The sequence below is a fragment of the Trichechus manatus genome, unplaced genomic scaffold (genome assembly GCF_000243295.1).
Source record: "Trichechus manatus latirostris isolate Lorelei unplaced genomic scaffold, TriManLat1.0 scaffold00133, whole genome shotgun sequence".
NCBI lineage: Eukaryota > Metazoa > Chordata > Mammalia > Sirenia > Trichechidae > Trichechus > Trichechus manatus.
Window position 1 is genome coordinate 5365021 of NW_004444069.1, and position 26647 is coordinate 5391667.

Sequence of the window (26647 nt, forward strand, 5' to 3'; positions counted from 1 at the left end):
AATATGTTGCTTAGAAGAGACATACCTTAGACACAAAGACATAAACAAGTTAAAAATCAAAGCATAGAAAAAAATATATCAAGCAAACAGTATCCAAAAGAGAGAAGTAGTAGTAATAATAATTTCAGATAAAATAGACTTTAAGTCAAAATCCATTATAAGAGAAAAAGAAGGGCATTATATAATGATTAAAGGGTCAATCTGCCAAGAAGACATAACAAAAATACGTATTTATGCACCCAATGACAGAGTTCCAAAATACATAAAACAAACTCTTAACAAAATTGGAAACAGAAATAGACAGTTCTACAGTAATAGTAGGAGACTGTTAGGGATTGAAGTGTGTCCCCCAAAAATATGTGTTGTAAATCCTAACCTCTATGCTTGTGGTTATAATCCCATTTGGGAATGGGTTGTCTTTGTTATGTTAATGAGACAAGATTAGCATAGGGTGTATCTTAAATCAATCTCCTTTGAGATATAAAAGAGGTTAAACATGCAAGTGAGAGAAGCAGAGATGCGGAAAGAGAGACGCCAAGCCACATGAAGATTGCCCAGGCACAGAAGCTGAGAAGAGACAAGGACCTTCCTCTAGAGCCGGCAGAGACAGAAAGCCTTCCCTAGAGTTGGCACCCTAAATTTGGACTTCTAACCTCCCAAACTGTGAGAGAAAAAAAATTCTGTTTGTTAAAGCCACCCATTTATGGTATTTCTGTTTTAGCAGCACTAGATAACTAAGACAGAGACTTGAACATACCACTTTCGACTATGGACAGAATAACTAGAAAGAAACTCAACAAAGATACAGAAGATCTAAATAACAACCAAGCAACTTGACCTCATAGACATATACAGAACACACCACTGAACAGCAGCACAATACATATTCTTCTCCAATGCACATGGGTCATTCTCCAGAATAGATCATATTCTAGGCCACAAAGCAAGCCTCAATAGATTAAAAAACACTGACATAATACAAAGCATCTTCTCTGACCATACCAAAACCCATTGTCATCCACTCAATTCCAACTCGTAGCGATCCTATAGGACAGAGTAGAATTGCCCCACAGAGTTTCTAAGGAGCGGCTGGTGGATTCGAACTGCCGACCTTTTGGTTAGCAGCTGAATGCTTAACCACTGCTCCACCAGGGCTCCATCTCTGACCATAATGCTATAAAACTAGAAATCAATAATAGAAAGAGCAAGGAAAAAAATTAAATACACGGAAACTGAATAATACCTTACTTAAAAACTACTGGGTCATAGAAGAAAATGAAATTAAAAAATTCTTAGATTCAAATAAGAATGAATATACAACATACCAAAATACAGCAAAAGCAGTGCTCAAAGGAAATTTTATAGCAATAAATGCATACATCAAAAAAGAAGAAAGGTCCAGGTCTGACTGAAACTAGAAGAATCCCAGAAGACATGGTTGCAGCAGTACATGGAGAGGGAATTGCCAGAAATTAAAGCTGAATTCAGAAGAGGATGAGTAACTAGGGATACCACTGTTCATGTCAGATGGATCTTGGCTGAAAATAGAGAATACCAGAAGGATGTTTCCCTGTGTGTTACTGACTATGCAAAGGCATTCAACTGTGTGGATCATAACAAATTATGGATAACTTTGTGAAGAATGAGAATTCGAAAACAATTGTGCTCATGTAGAACCTGTACATAGACCGAGAGGCAGTCGTTCAGACACAACAAGGGGATACTGTGTGGTTTAAAATAAGGAAAGATATGCATCAGACTTGTATCCTTTCACCATACTTATTCAGTCTGTATGCTGAGCAAATAATCTGAGAAGCTGGACTATATGAAGAACAGGGCATCAGGATTGGAGGAAGACTCATTAACAACCTGCTATTTGCAGATGACACAACCTTCCTTGCCGGAAGTGAAGAGGACTTGAAGCACTTACTGATAAAGATCAAAGACCACAGCCTTCAGTACGGATTACACCTCAACATAAAGAAAACAAAAATCCTCACAACTGGACCAATAAGTAACATCATCATAAACAGAGAAAAGATTGAAGTCAAGGATTTCATTTTACTTGGATTCACAGTCAATGCCCGTGGAAGCAGCAGTCAGGATATCAAACGATGCATTGCATTAGGCAGATCTGCTGCAAATGACATCTTTAAAGTGTTGAAAAGCAAAGATGTCACTTTAAGGACTAAGGTGTACCTGACGCAAGTCCGCCCAAACCTTTTTTCCCTAGGGCAGCCCAAATCATTCCTTGAATTCTAAGGGGTTGTGTGGTGTAAACGGTTTGCAATCGGCTGCCAACCTAAAGGTTGGCGGTTCAGACCCACCCAGTGGCTCCTCAGAAGAAAGGCCTGGTGAACTGCTTCCATCCATACAGATTATAGCCAAGAAAACCCTAGGAAGCACCTCTACTCTGGAACACATGGGGTCACCATTTGGAAGTGACTAGACAGCAACGGGTTCTTGGTTTGCCTCTTGCTGATTTTCATTTAAAAAAATGTGGTTTTACAAGAAGGGAAAAATGAGCGTTTTGGACTTATTTCTCGAGGTGCCTATTGCTTTCAGATTCTCTTCCTGATAGAGATTTTGCTTTTGAGAGTAAAAGAGGAACTGATACTAAGGTATGGGTTTGGTTTGAATTCAGAACCATTGTGCTAGGTTCATAAAATCTTTTCAATTTTGCAGAGCTGGGATGGAACTAAGGGAAGGACACAGACTAGGCAAGGTTTGTACCCAGCCCTCCCCCGGTGAGGTTTACACCTCCCAAAACAACTCTGTACTGTGGACACGTTGGGGGTGGCCGGCTCCATTCTTAGCCAATGGCTTCTGTGATTTAATTCTTGGGACCAGTTGGCAGGCACATCACTTTCTGCAATAAGAGGAAAGTGTTGGTAGAAGAGTCATAGACTATAGATAGAGACTGTGACCCTATAGGACAGGGTGGAACTGCCCTACAGGGTTTCCAAGGCTGTAAATCTTTACAGAAGCAAACTGCCACATCTCTCTCCTGTGAAGTGGCTGGTGGGTTCAAACTGCCAACCTTTCTGTTAGCAGCTGAGCATTGTAACCACTGCCACATCAGGGCTCCTTTACAGATAGAGATAGAGACGCTTATTTTAAATCTTTTTTTCTTTTCAATGTAAATACTCACCCCATGACCCGTGTCTGTACTTGCCCCAAACCTCAAAACAGCCGAGTCTCCTTCAGGGAGGAATCTGTATTTGAATCATTCACTCTCTGGTTGCCTTTCCTACAAAAACTAAACTAAACCAAAAACAAACCCATTGCCCTTGAGTCATTCCAACTCATAGTGACCCTACAGGACAGAGTAGAACTGCCCGATAGGTAGGTGGCAGATTTGAACTGCCAACCTTTTGGTTAGCAGCCGAGCTCTTAACCACTGTGCTACCAGGGCTCCAAAACTAACTAGCAAGTGAATAAGCCACACTGCCTCCCAACTCACCCACGTTGTAGTCCTCCTAAGGGTAGTATTGTAAAAAAGACCCAGCAACACTGTGGTGGGCATCCTCAAGGCTTCTGTGGTACCTGCTCCTGCCCCTGGCCCTGGCCCTGCATGGAAGGTGAGAACCTGTATTTAAAGTAACTGCCTGGTGGAGGCAGGCATTTGGATTCTGGCCCGTCCTTGAAACTTAAACACAATCTACATCCAGGCTTGGCAGCCTAGATAGAGGGAGTTCAGGAGGCCCTGAGACCTGCGGTACCTAAGCAGTGGTGTTGGGATGTGCCCACGTGGTCACCAAGAAACCTCAGAGGACCTTACAGACTGGATAGAGGCAGCTGGCTCCTTACTGACCAGCCAAGCTCTCAGAGAAAAGCCAGGCTCTCCAGGGACTCTCAACACCCTGACAAACCAGGAATCTGCTCCATGATGCTGGGGACACACCTCTGTACCCCTGGCACTTTATTTAGTCACATATAGGATGGGTGCACAGTGCACGTCCCTCTTCACGAAGGTGTAGGTGCCTCACATTGTAGACAGTGCTGGTGGTCACCGAGAGGCTGACGGCCACTTGACACTGAGGCACTGTGGCAGTGACAATGGACTGCTGGTTTCCCTGAATCTCATCACTGACCCTCATGTAGACAGACCCCCACGTGTGCCAGAACACACTGTAAGGGGACACGGCTGCCCGAGGGTCCAGGAGGTAGAAGAAGCTGAATTTGCAGCTGCTCCCCGCCACCAGGGGTCGGGAGCTTACAGAGCAGACACCCACTCCCGCACCTACGCCCTGGATCAGAACCCACAGGGCCACCAGTCCCCCAGGGTGCAGCACCTAAGCTTAGAACTAGGAAGGACAGAAGTTCAGGTGCTTGGAAGTTCCACGGGAGTCCGTCTGGATATCTGAGAGTCTCCACTCTTGGAGGGCGCCTGCACCTCCGGAGGGCCGACCGGGCTCTCGGCAGCAGGCTGGGAGGAGGAGCAGCAGCAGCAGAGAGAGAAGAGCCGAGTCCGGACGGTGCGAGTGCAGAGGACGAACATGATGCAGTTGGCTCCTCCCTGGAACGTGTTCCCGATCCCCTGTCAGGGAGGAAGGAGGAGGCATGAAGCAAGGCTGGAGCTAGCTGTGACAGCACAGACACAGGAGGCTGGGAAATACTGCTCACCCAGAACTTTCCACCCACCCCTGAGGCTGGCCTGGGATGACCAAGGGGAGATCTGGACTTGCAGGCCTGGCATAGACCTGTCTCTAGGGCTTCGGGTTGGGAGGGACACAGGACCAGTCAACCCTCCCAAGGCTAATCCTAGATCACTGGAGAGCACCTCGTCCCTAGGAACGTGCTAGAGCCACAGGCATTTCCCCATTGTCTCTCTCCAAGGCCCCCCTCCAGAGATGCCCTAAGTGCACGCCTCACTATCTCTGCAGGGTGGGACGGCGCAGCAGAGCTGAGCAACTCGCCAGTCCCGTGCAAGCCGGCTCGTTGGGGCGTGTCACTCTGCTTGGGGAGGAGACCTGACCCCACTGCTCCCACCACCATGGAGCAGCAGGGCCAGGAAGGTAGACCTACGTGCAGAACGACCAGCACTGGCATGCGCACGGCTGGAGAGCCACAGAGCGTCAGGACGAACCGTACGGTACTCCAGACCCGCAAGCAGATGAAGATGAGTGGGATGAGGACCAGTTTCTTATCAGCTACGGAGGTGCAGTGCTGCTGCGGGTGTGCGCTGGAGAGGATAGGCCGGTACTCAGAGAGCGCCTCGTGCTGTGCAGGGAGACAAGGGTGGGCCTGAGCGGACGGACGGTGGCCCCAGCCACATGTGCCCAGGCACCCAGCTCTCTTCTGGCCCTTGACATGGCCCAAGAAGGGGAAGCACTGAATCACGAGGACATACCCAGGCTTTCCCACCTGCATGCTGGTGAGTCTCCAGCCCAGACTCCACCCCTGGACTCCCAACCTGTAGACACATTGCCTACTCACATCTCCACGTGGATTCTTCAAGGGAGTCCTACCCTTTCTGTGTCCAAAACCGAGCGCCTGATCTTGACCCCAAGCCCACTGCCCCTTCCTGGTCTCAGTGAATGGGAATTCCACTCTTCCAGTTGCCCAGGCCACAAACTTGGCAGTCGTCTTTGACTCTTCTCTCAAAGCCTGCATCCAACTCACAGACAAGTCTGTCGGTGGCTACCTTCCAAACAGACGCAGAATTGGGACACTCTTGTCCATACCACCACCTGGAGCTCACCACCACCACCACTTCTCTGGGTCACTGCAATCTCTTCTTAACTGGTCTCCCTGCCTCACCCTTACCACCCCTGGCTCTCCTCCCCACTGGTCTATTCTCAGCCCAGAAGCAGCACAGTTCCTTTAAAAACTAAGTTGGACAAGTCAGTCCTCCACCCAAGACCCTTCAAAGGCTCCCCTTTTCCGTGTTCTTACAATATCCCATAAGGGCCAACTTCACTCTAGCTCTGACCTCATTCCTACTGTTCTCCACATCTTTACTCCAGCCACACAGGCCTCCTTGTTACTCCCCAAACATGCCAGGCACACCCCAGCCTCAGAGCCTTTGCACTGGCTGTTCCCTCTACCTGTAGTGCTCTTCCACATTCATCTACACTGCTCACTGCCTCGCCCCAAAGTCTTCACTCAAACATCACCATCTCAATGAGGGCCACCTGGACAGCCCTATTTACACTATAAGGCAGTTCCCAGACAACAGCATCCCTGTGCTCTGTATTTGTGTTGGTTTTTCGCAGATCATACTATGTCTCTTATTGCATACAATTGCCCTCCTCCTCCAGAATGCAAGCTCCCCAAGGTAAAGGCCTGTTGGGCCCCCAGCCCCCAGAACAGCCTGCCCCACGGGAGGGGCTCAGTCAACAGCTGTGAAGAGAATTCTGGTCCAAAAGAGGGAGCACCATCAGCCTGGGCCTTCTCCTGCTCCTGGACAAGTTCTACAGTGACAGGAAGGAGGGAGCACTTGGATTTTTATAAATAGATGAAACAACTCATAACAAAGATGCATTTTTGAGCCTGGTCTATGTGTCTGGGACACTGAAATCTAGGTGGACCCCAAGTTGTTCAGCTGACACGTGGTGTCCTAATGAACTAGACATGTTGGCATCCCCGAGCAGCCGAGCTTCTGCGCCACACCTGCTCAGAGCACCTGCTCTCTCCTCCTCTTGGGGCCTTTAGCAGCAGACCAGAAAGCTGACACCCTTGCCCCCAAGTCCCTTCAGAACTAGTGGGGGTGGGGGAGCTGGCAGCACTGGGGCTGCTGGGCTGCCCTTCAGAGCAAAGCCCGCTCCCAGCTCATTTATTTTTAGCTCTCCTTTCCAGCGAGAGGCTGGGAACAGCATGTACATTCTCACCTCCCTGCCCACTGCTGTTGTTGCTGGGTGCTGTCGAGTCGATTTCGACTCATAGTGACCCCATGTGACAGAGCAGAACTTCCCCACAGGGTTTTCTAGGCTGTAATCTTTACGGAAGCAGACTGCCCCATCTTTCTCCAGTGGAGCCGCTGATGGGTTTGAACCACTGACCCTCTCGGTTAGCAGCTGAGTTCCTAACTATTGTGCCACCAGGGCTCCTTTCCTGCCCTCTAGGCCTCGTTTTTCTTGCAGAGCTGTAACAGGGGGTCCATTTTTACACGCAGGGGTCAGCCTCATAGGCACAGCCCCCCAGCTTCCCATCCTACGGGGGCTGGGGTGAAAAAGAAGAAAGACACGAAAGGGCACTTCCAGGGGGCAGTCCTGGACAGATCCTGGCGGAGCTCTTAGGAGCCTAGAACCTTCCCCAGACAGTGGAAGCAGGAGGTGCAGGGACAGGCACTCTGGCCCAGGCCATCAGGAAAAATGTGCCAGAAGACAAGAGTGATTTCAGACCAACTGCAAGTCCTGATGGATACTACGGCACCAACTCCACCCAGCTAGAAGAGGGCTGCAGGGCTGGGGAGGATCAGTTAATTTCCGTGTAAAAACAGAACCAGGAGTCTCGCCTGGAGGACACACTTGGGCACAGGGAAGGGATTAGGTGTCCTGACGTCACAGACAGCTGCCGGATGGAGCATGCTCTGAACTCAGGAACAGCTGCGGAGCCAAAAGTACACCCTGAAAGACGGGACACATCTTTCTACAATTTCAGCCTCTACAGACTCAGATGGCGAAAGAGACACAGGGAAGCTCACCAGGAAGCCTGCAATTGAGCTCGCAAGTCTCATTCAGAGCATCCCATCGGAATCTCTCTGACTGTCCCAGTTACCTGCCACCTTTTGTCTTTTCTTATTCCTTTCCCTGTCTGCCTCTCTCTGGGAGGGTGGGACCCACCTCTGACTCCATCATAAACTCACACACTGTGCTTTTGTACGGATAGATGCTCAATAAAATGTATCAACTAAATGGCCGGGTGGATTAATCAGAGGCCTTTTGGGTAGGAGTTTGCTTGTGACTAGAAGGAAGTCCAGATTACACGTGCATAACTGGTAGTTAGAACAAGGAACATTCTGGCCAAATTGTTAGAGGAAAAGCACTCTTTCCTAGACTTTCTTGGAAACCCAGCCTATGGATCTATGAGTTCCTGGGTCCTGAAAAGTCTACCACTTATTAAAAACTAGTTGCCATTGAGTCAATTCCAACTCATGGCAACCCCATGTGTGTCAGAGTAGATCTGTGCTCCATAGGGTTGGTTTTCGATGGCTGATTTTTTGGACATCGACTACCAGGCCTTTCTTCCGAGGCACCTCTGGGGGCAAACCTCCAACCTCTCTGTTAGCAGCTTAGTGCATTAACTGTTTGCACCACCCAGGGACTCCCTACCATTTATTTTGTAATTTTAATGCCCAAGGATAATTAGGTGAGTTGTTTGCCTCGCTGATAATGAAATTCCACAGTCCTTCCTTCCTAGGGGCATCTCAGGTCGATTCTCATTTGGATACATTCTCACCTTTCATCTAAATTCCTTTCAAGTTTAAGTAACCACTGCAGTCTGTCCACCAGGAGGCAGTAGAGAGCTGCAGCTGAGCGCACAGAGTCTGAGAACGGCTCGCTCCCTGGGAGCTGCGTGAGTTTGGGCAGGTTCTGTAATCCCTGTGAGCCTCAGTTTCCACATCTACAAATGGAGGGATAACAGGACCTGGCTCCTAAGAGGGTTACGTTGTTAGCAAATGAGATGACCTGTGTAATAAAGTGTGTGTCACTCTGGCCTGTTACTAGTTCTGTCCCCAGAGACGTGGCCTGTCCTCTGTGGGTTCCCCAGGGCTGCCGTGGGCACACCTACCGCCCTGTTAATGTGCTTCCTGATGAGGATGTAGATCACGGGCAGTGTGATGTAGGCCAGTATCTCCCATAGCTTTCCAGTCAGCAGCATCCACAGGGTGCGGTCTTCAGCCTCCAGGTTGATCCAGCACCAGCCCACAGAAACATCCGATGCATCGTAGCCGATCTTCTTCAGCGAGACGGCGACCGCAGTGATGGCCAGTGGAACCCCCCAGCTGAGGAATAACAAGCAAAAGGGAGCACTGAGGCCAGGCCGAGGCTTTTAGCAAAAAAAAATAAAATAAAAACCCCAAACCAAATCCACTGCCTTCGAGTCAATTCCAACTCACAGTGACCCCATGTGTTACAGAGTAGAACTGTGCCGCATAGGATTTTCAAGGCTGTGATCTTTATGGAAGCAGATCACCAGGGCTTTCTTCCACGGTGCTGCTTGGTGGGCTGGAACCACCAATGGTTAACAGTTCAGTGAAAACTGTTTCAACCACACAGGGACCTAGCAAGAAACCAGCAAGGGCAGAAACGACTAGAAATGCTCTTTCAAGAGGGAGCGCTGTTCTCTCCAAAGCCCGTATCACACAATGCCCCTGGAAAATAAAAAAGGGGCAGATATCCTCAACCCACTGACCCAGGAAGGTGGAGGAGAGGAGACTCATGTCACCTGGTCCCAGCTCAGCTCTGCCCAAGACTCGCCACGTCCACTCTACCAGTGCCCGATAAGAGAACTCAGGAGTCCTGGCCTCCTGCCTTGACACCTTCACAACCCCCAGGAGGCCTGCTTCTAACTTAAGGGTTCCACAGCTCCTCAGAGGTTCACACTGGAGTGTTGTGCATGGGGATGGCTGGCTCCCACCGCACCCCAGGAGCCTGTGTACCAGCATCAGCATGTAAACACCAGCCCACGTGCCAGTTCATCTACATCCCATGGATAGCCAGCCCCCCAGCCAGCCCCCCAGCCAGCCCCAGGTCTAGGGATGCACGTACTGGTGGCTCAGGTGGTTTGCATAGGGCAATCCATGCACCTGCAGCATGATCTAGAAGGGGGATCATGGGCTTTGGGTGGGCTCATCCCCTCGGCCCTGAGGACTACTGATCCTACTGGTAGCAGACATAGCTGGTAAGGGCCAAAAGGGGGGAGCCCTGAAGCACAAAGCTCAGGGTAGGGCCCCCTCTGGCCTCCTCCAAGGGCAGTCCTGGGCTCAGCTTTCGGGCACTCCTGCCCCATGACCCCATGGCCAGGGTTAGGCCCAAGTCCCAGGCCCCTTCTCAATGGTCCCTGCACCACCCCTCTCCCTACCTACTACCAGCTGCCATCGAGTCAATTCCGATTCATGGCGACCCCATGTACATCAGAGTAGAACTGTGCTCCATAGGGGTTTCAGTGCCTGATTTTTTTAGAAGCAGATCACCAGGCCTTTCTTCCAAAGCACCTCTGGGTAGACTCAAACATCCAACCTTTTGGTTAGCAGCCAAGCATGTTAACTGTCTGTACCACCCAGGGACAACCTCCCACAGCGGGGTGGTAGAACTCTCACCATCCATGTGGAAGATCCAGGTTTGATTCCCAGCCAATGCACCTCATGCACAGCCACCACCTGTCTGTCAGAGGAGGTTTGCGTGTTGCTATGATTCTGAACAGGTTTCAGCAGAGCTTCCAGACTAAGATGGACTTGGAAGAAAGGCCTGGTGATCTACTTCCAACAATCAGCCAGTGAAAACACTGTGGATCACAACGGTCCAATCTGCAACCAACCATGGGGATGACATGGGACCAGGCAGCACTTTGTTCCTTTGCACCAGGGATCACCATGAGTCTCCTCCTTACAAAGCTTAAACTGGCCAGGGGGACAAACACAAGCTCTGTTTGGCTCCTAAGAGAGGCTATAGAGGAGTGGGTAAGAGCTTGGACTGCTGGGTCGAAATCTCAACTCTGCCCCAGCTGGGCAAGTTATTCAACCTCAAGGCATCAGTGCTCTTCTCTGTGAATGGGATAACAGTACCTTTAGGGTCGCTGTGAGTCAGAATTGACTCAATGGCAACAGGTTTGGTTTTTGGTATGACAGACTATCTCCACAGGTCGTTCTGAGGTTAACGAGTTAACACACGTGCAGTGCATAGACCCGTGCCCAGTAGGCATGTGCAAATGTGCAAGTGTCGCTACTATTACAACCGCTGCTGTCAAAGAGGGCACCTTGCTGCCCCAAGATTAGGGACGCAGTGGAGACGCCTATGAAGCTTCCAGAACCCAGGGCTGTGTTTGACTCTCCTTTCTCTACCCTCTGCAAGGACGCTCAGGAGCACAAGGAGAAGCCACATCCCAGCGGCTGCTCCTCAACCACTGGGAGGCAGGAAGCAGCCTGTCCTCTTTGAAGTCACAAAGGCACAGAAGAGGGGAAAGAACACGGAAGTGAAAGGATCATGAGGAAGGTACCAAATTACACTCAGGAGTTTGTCTACTTTAAATGCTTGTTTTACGCAAAGTTATCTATTTGATAAGTTAATATAATTTACTGTCAAACTGTTTTGTTTTAATAAAGGGCTGCTAACTGAAAGGTTAAAGGTTCAAGCCCACCCAGAGGTATCTTGGAAGAAATGCCTGGCGATCTACTTCTGAAAAATCAGCCACTGAAAACCCTACAGAGCACAGTTCTACTCTGACATGCATGGGGTCACCATGAGTCAGAATCTACTCACAGCAACTAGCTATCATTTTGAAAACTCACGATGACCTGGGATATGCCACAGCTATGAGCCCTGATGGCATAAATGGTTAAGTGCTCAATCGCTTACCAAAAGGTTGGTAGTTCAAACCCCCCAGTGGCTCTGTGAGAGAAAGACCTGGTGATCTGTTTCCATAAAGATTACAGCCAGGAAAACGCTATGAGGCAGTTTGACTCTGTCACGAGGTTGCTATGAATCAGAATTGACTTGACAGCACCTGGCAACAACAACATGCGCTCTGGGAGGGCAAAGGCTGGGATGGTTCATGCTTGATCTCCAGTATCTAGACAGTGCCTGGCACATGGTAGGAGCAAGAAGACGGACTGCTAAATAAATGAACGAATGAATGCAGGAAAGAAGTCTGGACCAAGTGACAGAGGCAGCTTGCCCAATTCACGCCTCAAATATCCACTGCAAGACAAATATTCAGAAGGAAGCACCAGGTTTTTGAAGTGCTGAAACTGCAATCCTAGAGTTGTGTGTCATTTCTCGTTGCTTTACGGCTTACAGGGTTCCTCCAAGAAATTCTGGGAAGGGGTAAAGCACGGCACATGAAGGAGGCTGGGCTGGAGCTGAATCTGGCGGTGAGTACAGCACCCCCTGCAGGCTGGGAGGGAGAACACAGCTGGGGGAGGCTGATGGGAGGAGCCCCACTCACAGTTGTTCTTGAATTCCTTCCTCCCCTTCCTCAGGGTTCTGATTGCCCTGCAGGAAACACTGCCCCACACTTTATAACTTCATATAAACTTCACACTTTATAGGCTTCCAGTATTAAGCAATATATTTTCTCTGCATTGTGCTGGAAATGGCCAGAAAGAAGTATGAACAGAGGGCTTTGAAAGGTCAAGAATGTGGGCTTGGCCCTTACACCAGTGCTCATTGCAACACTTTTCACAATAGTCAAAAGGTGGAAACAACTGAAATGTTCATCAACAGATGAATGCATAGAGTAGAACTGACTCATAGGGTTTCCAAGGAGGGGCTGGTGGATTCGAACTGCCGACCTTTTTGGTTAGCAGCCGTAGCTCTTAATCACTGCACCACCAGGGCTCCAATGGAATATTACTCAGCCATAAAGAAAAATGATGTCCTGATGCATGCCACGATATGGATAAATCTAGAAAACATCATCCTGAGTGAAATAAGCCAATCACAAATAGACAAATACTGTACGATCTCACTCATATGAAATAAGCAGATACATAGAAACCAAAGATTATTAGCAGTTACTAGGGATGGGAGGGAAGGGGAAAGAGAGAGTTTTTGCTTAGGGGGTGTTATCGATTGAATTGTGTCCCCCCAAAACATGTGTTTTAAATCCTAACTCCTATACCTGTAGTTATAATCCCATTTGGGAATGGATTTTCTTTGTTATGTTAATGAGGCAGTATTAGTGTAGAGTGTGTCTTAAATGAATCTCTTTTCAGATAAAAAAAGCAGAGATGGGGGAAGACAGATGCCAGGCCACATGACAACTGCAGAGGAACAAAGGCTTCCTCCAGAGTGGACAGAGAGAGAAAGCCTTCCCCTAGAGCCGATGCTCTGAATTCGGACTTCTAGCCTCCTAACTGTAAGAAAATAAATTTCTATTTGTTAAAGCCACTCACTCATGGTATTTCTGTTATAGCAGCGCTGGATAACTAGATGGGGGCAGTGACTTTATGTTAATGCTGGTGGAGGAATCTGGAAAAGGATAGTGACAAAGGCTGCACAACATGAAGAATGTCATCAATGTCACTGAACTGGACATGTGGGAACTGTTGAATCAGTGAAGGTTTTGTTGTGCGTATTTTCACCACCAATAAAAAACAAGACAAAACTGTCAGATTATCTAGTGGAGTGAACATTTTAGAGGAGATTTAAATGAAAAAAAAAAGAATGTGGGCTTGATCAGTCGGGAGTAGTTGTTTGAACGGGAGCACTGATGGCAGCCGTGTGGGGGCTGGAAGCCCGGTGGGAGGTATTTAAGTGGGAGGTGGTGAGAAGAGCCGGAATCATGAAGCGGTGGGAATGGAGTGGGAGGAATGGTCTACTAATCCCATAAAGCAGGATCAAGCAGACTCGGAATTTATGAATAGGAATAGTAATGTATGCATAAGTTACAGGCTCGCCAGGAAGAATATGTATGTATACATGCGTATGTATGCACACACACGTATGTAAATATAAACATACATACAACAGAAGTTTATTATACATTTTACTGACAGAAAGGATGTATAGCACACAATTTACAAAAAATACTAAAACTACAATACTCCTTACTGTAAATTCCATATAGACAACTGATTCTCATTGAGTGCTTCCAATGATTTTTGCTGATTCCTGGTATCCAAAGCCAACTTATGGCTGAAATTAGCAATTGAGAGTAGTTCTACCAGATGATTGTTGGCTGATATTTTTGTTTACCTTAACAGGAAAGATGAAAGTGAAATAAGGAAGACGCAGAGGACAAGATGTATGTTGGAACCTCATTGGTTCGTCAGTGACACAGGCAACTTCTGTGCTGAAACAAATAATAGTTTTCAAATACCAGAAGAATATTTCCTCAGTTCATTCTGCTCTATGGTACTGCCTCTTCTCACCACCTCACACTTAAATGCCTCTCTACCTGGCTCCTACCCCAACATGGCTATCATCCCTGCTTATGTTCAGAGATGTAACTTAGAAGTAATACTTTTAAATTTCATCTGTATTTTTAACATGTCCTCCATCACTTTCCTAAGTCTAGACCAGAGGTCTGATAAACTATAGCCCTCACACCAAATCTGGCCTAAGGTCTGTTTTTTTTAAATGAAGTTTTGTTGGAACACTGCCAACATTAATTCATTTACATACTGTCTAGGAGCCCTGGTGGTGCAGTGGTTAAGTGCTGGCTACTAACCCTGAAAGTTCAGCAATTTGAACTCACCAGCCGCGCTGCAGGAGAAAGATGAGGCAGTCTGTTTCTATCAAGATTTACAGCTTTGGAAACCCTATGGGACAGTTCTACTCTGTCCTATAGGATCACTATGCATTGGAATTGACTTGACAGCAAGTTTATAAGTAATGTAATTTTTAATAATGGTTATATTTAACAATCAGCTCATAAAATTCCAGAAAATTTAACAATAGGGCCTTGCAAGCTGGCTCCAGCACCTCACTGGACCGGGGAAAGAAAGGATAAGGAGCCAAAGGTGCCACAGGTTCTGAACCTACAGGTTGAAGAGAAACTCAGTATTTTTGGTAGCATCAGAGAAATAAGCTGAACCTGTTCTCCGGCCAGGTTGTCAACCCGAGGGGCTGCTGTTGTTAGCTGCTGTAGTCAGCCCCGGACTCATATGGACCCCGTGCACAATAGAACAAAATGCTGCCAGGTCCTGCGCCATCCCCATGATGGGTTGCGGATAAGACCATTGTGATCTATAGTGTTTTCATTGGCTGATTTTTGGAAGTAGATTCCCAGGCCCTTTTTCCTAGTCTTTCTTAGTCCCAAAGAAACGTGTTCAGCATCACAGCAACACATAGGCCTCCACTGACAGACAGGTGGGTGGTGGCTGTGCATAAAGTGCACTGGCCAGGAATCAAACCCGGGTTTCTCACATGGAAGGCGAGAATTCCACCACTGAACCACCACGGCCTCCACCCTGAGGGGTAAAACCAAAAAAGTCAAACCCTTTGCTGTAGAGTCAACCCCAATGCATGGGGACCCCATGTGTTGCAAAGTAGAACTGTGCGTCATATGATTTTCATAGCTGTGATCTTTTGGAAGCAGATCACCAGGGCTTTCTTCCAAGGCACCTCTGAGTGGGTTTGAACCACCAACCTTTTGGTTAACAGCCTAGTGCTTAACCATTTGCGCCACCCAGGGATTCCTCCCTAAGGGGTAAATGGTGTTAATATGGCAGGCACTCCACAAAGATATGTGTGACATAATTCCTGCTTTCTGGAAATATATACTTCAACTTTCTGACATACACCACCTAATAGTTTCTTTTCTCTCCAAAAAAGGAACCACCAAGCAAAAACTAAAGTCAAAACAAGGAAGATCTAGCTTAGTAACAGCCCATGTGAAAAAGACGAAGGGATTTCATTGATGACAACCTAGAAGCTCATGTGGTCTGAGGGGCACTGTGGGGGCGCCCTGATGCTGGGATGCCCAGATGCAAGTAGTCCAGAACCACCAGCAGCTGGTCCTGCTTGCCCCCATGTGGACATCTGCAACCACACTCTAACCCTGAGACTGGCAAACTGGCACCAGGGCAGGTCACCTGGGGAGCTATCTTCCCATGTTTCGGTCTTAAAAAGGTCCCGTTAGTGGAGAAGGGGTTAGGTGGCCGGAAGAAAGGGCAGGAGGTGTCCTGTTGTCGTTGTTAGTTGCCACCTAGTCAATTCCAACTCATGGCGACTCCATGTGTTACCGAGAACTGCTCCATAGGGTTTTCTTGGCTGAAATCTTTACAGAAGCATATCGCCAGGTTTTTCTCCCACAGTACCACGGGATGGGTTCGAACCGCCAACCTTCAGGTTAGCAGTCCAGTGCAAACCATTTGCCCCACCTAGGGACCTTGGAGGAGTCCTACTCAATCCTAAAACCCTCAGGACTGCCGACACAAGCTTCCTCGAGTGAGGCCATGTGACCACGTGCAGGGGCTCTGAGAAAGGTGTGGGGAGCAGGGCACGCGCTAAAGCAAGTGACCCAGGAGACCCCTCCTCTCCAAGCCTGTGACTCAGAGACTGAGGGGAAAGCCACGGCAGGGGCTGCCTCGATGGAGGAAGCGAGAACACCACACCCTGAGCAGAACCCCCCAGTTGGAAGGGGTACCCTCGCTTCTCCTGGAACTGCCCAGGCCCAGCTTCTGACTTGTGTTTGCCCAGAAACTGGGACGCTTTCTATAAAATATATATACATATATAATGGGAGGGGGCGGGGGCGGGGGCGGAGTGCTCCAGGGCAGTGGATCAAAAATCTCCCACAGGCAAAGGGATGAGTCAGAAAGCCCCCACCCCAAGCCCCACTGTGCCCAGACTGGCAGAACTGGGGTTGATGTGCTGGAGTGCTGGTAAGCTTAGGGGAGGGGTAAGCTGACAAAGAGCGCTTCAGCTGTCAGGAGCTCCACACTTCTTGGAACTCAGCTTCTTTTGGTTTTTAATTCTCCTCCAGAGAATTGAAACTAGAAGTACCACGTAGGATTAGCCACAGGCGAGCACACCATTCTCTGAAGCCTGAATTCCCTGGCATTTGACCAGCGACCTATCCCCAGAATAGAAGCACTCTGGGCTTACTCAACACCGTCCCATGGAGATGGGTCCCTGGGAGCGTCCATCTCTGCCCGGCTGGGGATCTTCTGTCATGTGTCCCCGGAATATCACCCACCAGTTAATCTGGGGGAGACGCTACACATCACACACATGGGAGAGAGTCACTATAAAGCTGTCAACTGATTTTCAAGATCCTTTGCCACCCTTCTCCGGCCACACTCTGCCACCAGACGTCATCCGAGCAAAGGGGCTAGAGGTACGGGGCTATTCGTCATTTGCCCCAACATTGGATTCCTGTACTTTTTCCCTCCCCCAAGACCTCACTTTTTACTCCAGATCTTTTGGGGTTAGCACCTGCTAGGGGGTAAAACAAAGAGGCCTTCCCCAGTTCTGTGCTGGTCTGCGGACTGTGGCCTATTGAAAGCCTTGAACGTTAACATAACTCAAAACGCGCTTTCAGCACAAAACTATCGTGCAACAATGTGCCAATTGAGAAAACTCGTTGGGGAGCAGGACAGGGAAGGACCTAGAGGAGAATCCAGCTGCAGTTTACAAGGGATCAAAAGGCACAGGGCAGCCTGGAGGGTCCTTCCCTGGAACAATGGGCACTCATTGTCAAGTGTATAGGGCAGAGGGATGGGATGTGGGAGAAGGTCAAGGAGTCACCCACTGGGCCAGGCCACGGGGTCATAGCACGGTATTGGCTGAAGAGGGGAGGGTGTCCAAAGGGCCTTTCAAAAGACACGCTCACACCTGGTACAAGCTTCTGTGGCCTGGCTCTGGTGGGCATCGGGGGGCCATTCTGCAATCACTCAGAGATGCCCTTCCCACCCACCTGGGTTCTGGCAGTGTCTAAGTTTGCCCTCGGGGGCAGTGGTGGGTCAGTGGTAGAATTCTCGCCTTCCATGCGACAGACCCGGGTCCAATTTCCAAACAGTGCACCTCGTGCGCAGCCACCATCCATCTGTCAGTGGAGAAGTGCATGCCACTGTGATGATGAACAGGTTTCAGCACCGCTTCCAGACTAAGACAGACTAGGAAAAAGGTCTAGTGATCTATTTCTGAAAATCAGCCAGTGAAAACCCTGTGAATCACAATGGTCCAACCAGCAACCGAACATGGGGATGGCACAGAACTGGGCAGCGTTTTGTTCCTGTACTTGGGGTCGCCATGAGTGGGGCTGACTCAATGGGCAGCTAACAACAAGGAGGGTACTGACGGCCATGGGGTGCTGTTCCTGCAGCAGCTGCATTCGTCCCTCATTCAGACACCGCCTGCTCAGGCTGCATCCAGGATGGCCCAGCTCTGCCCCATTGTCTTGGTACCAGCCCCACGGGCACTCTGGTTTTGGCTTAGAGACCTTTCCCTTCGGAGCCCACATTTCCCCTTTTCTCTGCGTGGGAACGTTCCACTCCCTGCAGGTATTTAATTCTTCTCCAGAGAACTGAAACTGGAAGTACCACGCAGGATTAGCCACCGGTGAGGACACGGTTCTCCAAAGTTTGAATTCCCTGGTATTTGTCTAGTGACCTGTCCCCAGAACAGTGGCATTCTGGGTTTACCCGACACCTCCCCCACAGAGATGGGTGTGATCTTTATAGGAAGCAGATTGTCACGTCTTTCTCGAGCTGAGCCACTGGGTGGGTTCAAATCACCAACCTTGCAGTTACAAGTGGAGTGCTTAACCCTTGCACCACCAGGACTCCTTGGGGATCTATATTATGCTACCTCAATAACTAAGATGTGGTAGAAAAGGACTACTGAAATACACTGTTTTCCCTCGAACGCTGAATGTTTTCATACAACCTTCCAAAATCAAACTTGATGCCGTCGAGTCAATTCCGACTCATAGTGACCCTAAAGGACAGGGGAGAACGGCCCCATAGGGTTTCCAAGGCTGTAAATCTTTATGGAAGCAGACTGACACATCTTTCTCCCACAGAGCGGCTGGTGGGTTTGAACCGCCAACTTGTCAGCAGCTGAGCACTTAACCACTGCACCACAAGGGCTCTTCTATGCAACCTTAAAAGGCAATTAAAAAAAAAATTCACTTCCAAATGCTGTCAAAATCAATTGGTGCTAAAAACCCTTGCGGGAAAGTGTGAGGAGGATCTGTTTTCCTTAAAGATTACAGCCAAGAAAACCCTCTGTCATATGGGATCGCTATGAGTCGAAATCTACTGGACGGCGCTTAACAGCAACGACAACAGGATATTTGTATAGTCTCAAATCTCTCTCAACAAGATATCAATTCATTACAAAAGGGAAAAACAGTCACTTTACAGTGAGGAAACCTGGCCAACACCCTGTTAACCAAGTGGTCAAAGTTAACGTCACCAGGAATGGAATAAATCTAAGTGTCCTGCTACCTGATAGATGTAACAGAAAGAACATGACATGCTAGTCTTACCAAAAGTACACAACCTGAATCCATGTGAAAACACTGGACAAATTCAAATTGAGGGACATTTTACAAAATAATTGAACCCAGTTGTACTCTCTAAAATGTCAGTGTCATGAAACATAAAGACAGACAAAATAACTAGATTGAAGGCATGAGCTGGGATTTTCTTTTGTTATAAGAAACTTATTTAGATGACTGACTAAATCTCAATAAAGTCCAAACAGTAAAGTATCGTTCAATGTCAATTTCCTGCTTTTGGCAAGTGTATGTAGTACATCTCTTGGAAATACACAAGTATTTAGGGGCAAGGGGGCATCATGTCTGCAACTTACTCTCTGATAGTTCAGGAAAATAAATTGGAGAGGATAAAGCTAACATGGTAAGATCTTAACATTTGTGAAATCTAGACAATTAAAAATAAATTACTGTCAAATTACATCTCAATAAAAAATTATTGTCAAGGCCAAGAGGCAAGATAGAATTACAAAAGGAGCACTGAACTTAGAGTCAGTCAACACTGAGTTCTAGTCCTGAGCCTCCCACTAAGCTATGTGGCCTTGGACAAATCATCGTACTTCTTAGAACTACAGTCTCCAAGGCTACGAATGGAGGGCAATTACCCTATCCATCTCGTAGGGATACTGTGGTGATCAAATGGTCTAACAAATGGGATAGCACATTGCGAACCACTGAGCCAGATGCAGCTCATGATGAAACAGAAATTTCCTGAGGATGAAGTCTAAGCTACCCTTCTTCTCCAATGAGAAAAAAAAGATAGCTATAAATGGAACCCTGCATAACTGGGTGTATTGTAATAGGAAGGGCCCTAGGGAGCCATGGGAACTTGTGCGTATGCAAGATTCTCTCCTCTTTCTATGTGGCTGTAATCAGTTTTACAAATGGCTTTTCTTCCACCTAACATTATATTGTAGCATTTTAAAAATATGGCTTATAGTGTTCACAATTAATATTTAATAGATACATAATATTTGAAGGGAGTGGCCTATAACTTACTGTAACCCTACTGTTGGACATTTGGGTTGTTTCTAAATTCTTAATATTATAATGAAGCCATCACAGACTCATGGCTTTGTACATATTTCGGATTATCTCCTTAGACTAGAGCCCCAGAAACAGGATTATTGGATCAAGGGTATAAACCAAATACTTTCTAGAAAGATTATTCTAATTTACATTGCTAATAATAATGTAGAAAAACACCAGCTTCACTTGTATTTATCACATTAGTATTCTGCCTAATTTTTTTCTTCTCATTTAATGAGGAAATGGTACCTTATTGTTATAACTTGTAGTTTTTGGAGTATCAATGGATCTAATCTTATTCCTAAGGAGCCCTGGTGGCACCGGGGTTAAGTGTTCGGCTGCTAATGGAAAGGTCAGCAGTTTGAATCCACCAGCCACTCCATGGGAGAAAGATGTGGCATTCTGTTTCTGTAAAGATTTGCAGCCTTGGGAACCCTAGGAGACAGGTCTACCCTGCCCTGTGGTCAACTATGAGTCGGAATTGACTCAACAGCAAAGGTTTTAATCTTTTTCCCATATATACTTATCAACTGCTTTTACTGTTTTGTCTGAATATGTCCTTTGCTTATTTACCAGGATATTCTGGGAGTATTTTTATCAGTTCATAAAAACTCTTTATAGAATAGAGATAACAACCTTTCATTTTGTCATATTTTAAAATACTTTCCAATACTAGAAGGTTTAAAGAAGAGGATTGATTTTCAGTGGCTTAAAATGGATAAAAAGTAGATAGATCATATAGTTACGTTTGAAGACAAAATTTCTCACACAGATCCTTCATTAACATTAAACTAATACTTCCAAGGAATATGTTGGAGAGTCCTTTGCAAGGTCTTTGGCAATACATTTGGGGAGGCTGGCACAAATGGTTACGTGACAGACTAATTAACCAAAAGGTTGGTGGTTCAAACCCTCCCAGCAGCACCTCAGAAGAAAGGCCTGGTGATCTACTTCTGAAAGGTCACAGCCTTGAAAACCCTATGGAGCAGTTCTACTCTACACACATGGAGTCACTATGAGTCGGAATTGACTCAGTAGCAACTAACAACAATAAGATCAGCAAAAGAACTTGTTATACAGGTTTTACCCAATTCCCTTTGACTAGCAACGTCTGGGTTAAGCGCTCAGCTGCCAATCAAAATGTTGGCGGTTAAACCCACCCAGCGCGTCCATAGGAGAAGGACCTGGTGATCTGCTCCCATAAAGGTTGTAGTCTAGAAAACCACACAGAGCAGTTGTACTCTGTCACATGGGCTCACTAGGAGTCGAAAATCGACTCGACAGCACCTAACAACAAAACAACAACAGCAAAGTCTGAGTGCTAACTTCTGACAGAGAACTCCGAGGACAAATGGTCAAACTTACTCTCTAGCTTGGACACAGGTAATTTTTTTTTTTTTAAGCAGCTGGGTGGATTACATTCAACAGACAGGACAAACAATTCTTTTTTATGGCCAGAAAGGGAGGGTGTTATGGTTTGAATTGTGTTTCCGCAAAATGTGTATTAATTCGGCTAGGCCATGATTCCCAGTATTGTGTGGCTGTCCACCATTTTGTGATCTGATGTGATTATCTTATGTGTTGTAAATCCTAACCTTTATGATGTTAACAGAGCCCTGGTGGTGCGGTAGTTATGAGCTTGGCTGCTAAAAGGTCGGCAGTTCAAATCCACCAGCTGCTCCTTGAAACACTATGGGGCAGTTCTACTCTGTCTTACAGGGTCGCTATAAGTCAGAATTGACTCAACAGCAACAGGTTTGGTTTGGTTTTGGTATGATGTCAATGAGGCAGGTTTAGAGGTAGTTATGTTAATGAGGCAGGACTCAATCTTTAGGATTAGGTTGTATCTTGAGTCAATCTCTTTTGAGATATAAAAGAGAGAAGTGAGCAGAGAGGAGAGGAACCTCCTACTACCAAGCAAGAAGGGCCAGAAACAGAGAGCATCCTTTGGATCCAGGGTCCCTGTGCTGAGAAGCTCCTAGGCCAGGGGAAGATTGATGACAAGGACCTTCCTCTAGAGCTGACAAAGAGAGAAAGCCTTCCCCTGGAGCTGACGCCCTGAATTTGGACTTCTAGCCTTCTAAACTGTGAGAGAGTAAATTTCTATTTGTTAAAGCCACCCACTTGTGGTATTTCAGTTATAGCAGTACTAGATAACTAGGACAGAATTTGGTACCAGAAGAGTGGGGTGCTGCTCTAACAGATACCTAAAATGTGGAAGCAGTTTTGAAACTGTGAATGGGTAGAGGCTGGAAGAGTTTTAAAGTGCCTAATAGTAAAAGCCTAGATTGCCTTGAAGAGACTGTTGGTGGAATTATGGACGTCAGACAACTCTGGTGAGAACTCAGAAGGAAGAGAGGAAAGCTGTAACACCAGAGATGGCGCAGACGGCGAGACCCAACAGCAGAGAAATGGCAGCAGTAGAACCAGACCAGCGTGAAATGGTGCGGGAGCTGACCTAGGGAGCAAGAGAGCTGACTGCTTTTGGGCAGGAGGCTTCCTGGAAGAGTGGGGTGCTTCCTGGCACTTACTGGTGGAGCTAGGCTTGCCAACCTACAGAGCAAGAGAGCTGAGCACCTTCTGGCGAGGTTTACTGGCTGAGTGAGGTGCCTCAAGGCACTTACTGATAGAGCTAAAGAGCTTTGGAACACTTGCCCGAGCAGGGCAGAAGCTGGGCTGGCCCAAGAGGCCTGAGGGGCCGAAGGCACAAGGGGCTAAGAGGCCAAGGGACCAGGAAGCAGAAGCTGAAGAGACAAGGAGCAGAAGCAGCAGAGCTGCCTCAGTCTCAAAGGGTAGGGCCATGACCTCTGGGGTCTCAGAGGATGGAATCATGGCCTACTAGGTCTCAAAGGATGAGGCCATGGCCTTCTATGTCTCAAAGAGTCAGATCTTCACCAACTCAGTTCTGGAGTGTGGGGTTGCCATTCATGAGTGCCAGGGGCTAGTGCCAGATCTGCTGTCCAAAGCTGATGGGGCAGGGCTGCCATGCTCATGGGGCAGAAGAACGGGGCCTGCTTGGCCGAGGGGGGAGGGTTGACACTCAGATGAACTAGGAGAATGGGGCCACCCAAATTCAAGGGAGCAGACTTGCTGTCCCAGTAGGCATAGAAGGTGGAGTTGAAGTCTAGGGCCAAGGGGCCTCCACCCAGAATCCAGAGAGTGTGGCCAACACCCAGAGTCTAGAGAGCAGGGCCATTGCCTAAATGGTCGCAGAGAACAGAGGATTATTTTCAAGCCTTGAGAGCTAATGTAATGTGTTCTACTGACTTGCTTGGTGCCTATTATCTCTTCTTTCCCTCCAATTTCTCCCATTTGTAATGGAAATATCTACCTTGGAAGATACTTTGGAAGCAGATAACTTGTATTCTAGACTTCACAAATGAAGAGGAATTTTGCCCCAGGATGGAATTTGGACTTGGAGTTAAGACTTTTGGTATGATATGATGGGTGAATTTTTGGAGGCCAAAGGGTAGAATGTTATGGATTGAATTGTGTTCCCCAAAAATGTGTATCAACATGGCTAGGTGATGATTCCCAGTATTGTATGGTTGTCCACCATTTTGTAATCTGATGTAATTATACTATGTGTTGTAAATCCTAACCTCTATGATGTTAATGAGGCAGGATTAGAGGCAGTTATGTTAATGAGGCAGGACTCAATCTTCAGGATTAGGTTGTATCTTGAGTCACATTTTGATCAAAGATTCCATAGAAGAATCCTGATCAAAAGGGGGAAAATGCAGAACAGAATTTAAAATTCTCATGGACTCCAGAATTTCTGGAGCCATGGAGGCTGGATGAACCCCTAAAACTATTGCCCTGAGTTAATCTTTAAAGCTTAAACCAAAAATATCCCCTGAAGTCTTCTTAAAATGAAACAATAGTTTAGCTTACCTAATAAACAATGCCTGCTTTAAGCTTTATGCTCTTTTAAGAACTATATACATGGGATAAAATTGACAACAGCACTTGAAACACTCTATTTTGAGATATAAAAGAGAGTAGCAAGCAGAGAGGAGAGGGACCTCCTACCACCAAGCAAGATGAGACAGGAGCGGACAGCATCCTTTGGACCCAGGGTCCCTTTGCTGAGAAGCTCCTAGACCAAGGGAAGATTTATGACAAGGACCTTCCCACAGAGCTGACAGAGAGAGAAAGCCTTCCCCTGGAGCTGATGCCCTGAATTTGGACTTCTAGCCTTCTAAACTGTAAAAGAATAAATTTCTTTGTTAAAGCCATCCACTTGTTGTATTTCTGTTATAGCAGCACTAGATAACTAAGAGAAGGTCTTTTCTAAGCATGACAGAAAACATCCCAAGAGCCCTTGACAAGAAGTGAACAGAAGAACTCCCGACTCAGGTTTGTTAGATTTGTCTTTTGTACAAGTAGCTGTGCCAGGTTCTCTTGATTATCTAAAAAGCATATGGTATCCAATATTTTAAAAAAGGGGAAAGAACAAAGAGGTTCTTGGCAAAGAAAGGTCAAGTCTGGACTCCTTCTCAAGTACATACGCATGCAGGTGTGCACACAGGTGTACCTGCTACCCATACGCACCAGTCCCACCCCACCAGCCCTGCCATGGATGAGTCTTCGAAACAGCACCTGGTCAGGTGGGATGCTGCAAGGAGAGGGAAGGTAGCCCTCTTTCTGTTAACCCCTGCAGCATCTGTGGCACTGCTAGAATCACAAAACTGCCATCTTGACTTCAACAATGGAGAAGCAGGTCACTTGGTTTCCCAGGGACCAGCTGGTGTCTGTTCAGCAGCTCCAAGAGCTGGAAGTCAAATGACTCTTGTGAGCTTGTGACCTCATCATCATGACACCCAGGTGCCCTGTTTCTACCAAAGTGCTGACTGTCCTTTCAGTCCTTTGGAAAGTACTCAAGTTTTTAATAGAAGGGACCTATAATTAGGGCAGTAGTCAGTGCTCTTAGCTGGGGCAAATGAGTCCTAAGATTCCTGACTATGGTTCAGCACAGATACCATGAGATTTTGGCATCTTGAAATTTGGCATTTTTTTTTTCTTTTAATTGTTGTAAATATATATCTACACACACACGTATATAAAACAACATTTGCCACTTCCACAGGTTTACAATTTAGAGATATCAATCACATTAATTATGTTGTATCCCCATCATCCATAACTGTTGTCAGAAATTTGGTATCTTGAAGGGGCCAGCCTTTTTCTGTAGGTGAGGGCTCCCTGATGAGGTGTCTCACCTGCCAAGCAGGGCCAGGGCCAGGCTGGGTTTTTCCTCCTCTCGGAGCAACCCCAGGCAGCTTGCAGCCCTCTTCTGAGCAGCCCTCTGCCACTAACCTCAGTCTTAAAGAGTTGCTGAACTCTAGAAAGTCAAGATCATCAAGAACAGAAATACAAAGAGACCAAGGCCTAAAGTATAGAGACAGGGAGTCAATTCCAACACATTTCACAGCTTAGGCACTGCATTTTTGTGGCCCTGGGAGTGGCTGAACCTGCCACACCCACTGTGGCAGAGGCTGGAGAGATGGCACCCTATAGGAAGCCTCCCGGCTCTATGGCCTGGGGCAGCCACCTATTCACCTCCCAGCCTGGGGACCAGGGTGGCTCCCATCGGGCAGCAGAGATGGCCGGAATGCAGTGAAGCAGGGGCGAGAGGGCACAGGGTGTCCTCACCAACTCCGCGGGCCGGGCTCCAAGGGCGAGCACTGCCCCCTCGCCCAGCAGGGGGCTGAACTGAGGGGTCACCTCGCTCCAGGAAGCTCAGGGGTGGGGCAGGCAGAGAGGAGTGCCCTCTGCAGCGATGCTCGGGCAAGCCTGGCATTCAGCCACTCGCCCAGGGCTGCCCTTGGGGCACGGAACAGGCACTGTCGCTGAGCGCCTAACCTCGGCTGGGCTACCTTTGGTTCGGGGGAGACGCAGCCGTCCGCGGGGGGCGCGAGCCACAAGGCAGGCCCGGCAGGGTCCAGGCGGGGGTCCACCAGGCCTGGGGGCTCGAGGGGAAGCTGCGCCGCCACCACCCACCTGACGATGTGGAAGACCCAGAGCAGACGGTCGGACCGGGGACGGCGCGCAGTGCGCACGATGCTGAGGTACAGGTAGAGGGCGATGGCCACGGTCCAGAAGAAGGAGCTGGTGTTGGCGAAGGTGGAGAGCGCGCCCTGCAGCACGCAGTCCCACGAGGACCCCGAGAAGTCCTGCAGCACCCCGTAGAAGTAGGAGGCGGCCGAGAGCAGGTCGGCCAGCGACAGGAAGAGCAGCAGGCGGCGCGCCGGGCTGCGCAGGTCGGGCCACAGGGCGTGCGTGGCCACCAGCAGGCCGGAGCCGAGCGCAGAAAGCACGCACGACAGCAGCACCACGACGCGCTCCGACGGCACCAACACCGTGGGCGGTGCGGGCGGCGGCATGGCCGGGCGAGGGCCGAGCGGGCAAGGGCCGCGGGGCCGGGAGCACAGAATCCGCGCCAGTTTTGCGGCCGCCACCGCTGCGGCAGTGTGGCCACAGGGCGCCCACGCCCCGCGTCCCG

The 26647-nt window shown here is 48.1% G+C and overlaps 1 protein-coding gene across 1 annotated transcript; it reads right to left on the reverse strand.

Moving 5' to 3' along the window:
* Window positions 1–2828: 2828 nt before the first annotated feature.
* On the reverse strand, window positions 2829–26528 carry GPR157 (G protein-coupled receptor 157). The gene is made up of 5 exons (XM_004385136.2): window positions 26146–26528; window positions 8737–8950; window positions 5029–5223; window positions 4296–4540; window positions 2829–2869 (listed from the first exon to the last, which is right to left on the reverse strand). The coding sequence occupies exons 1-4, from the start codon at window positions 26526–26528 to the stop codon at window positions 4325–4327; spliced, it is 1008 nt and encodes a 335-aa protein (XP_004385193.1). The 3' UTR covers window positions 2829–2869; window positions 4296–4324.
* Window positions 26529–26647: the final 119 nt, after the last annotated feature.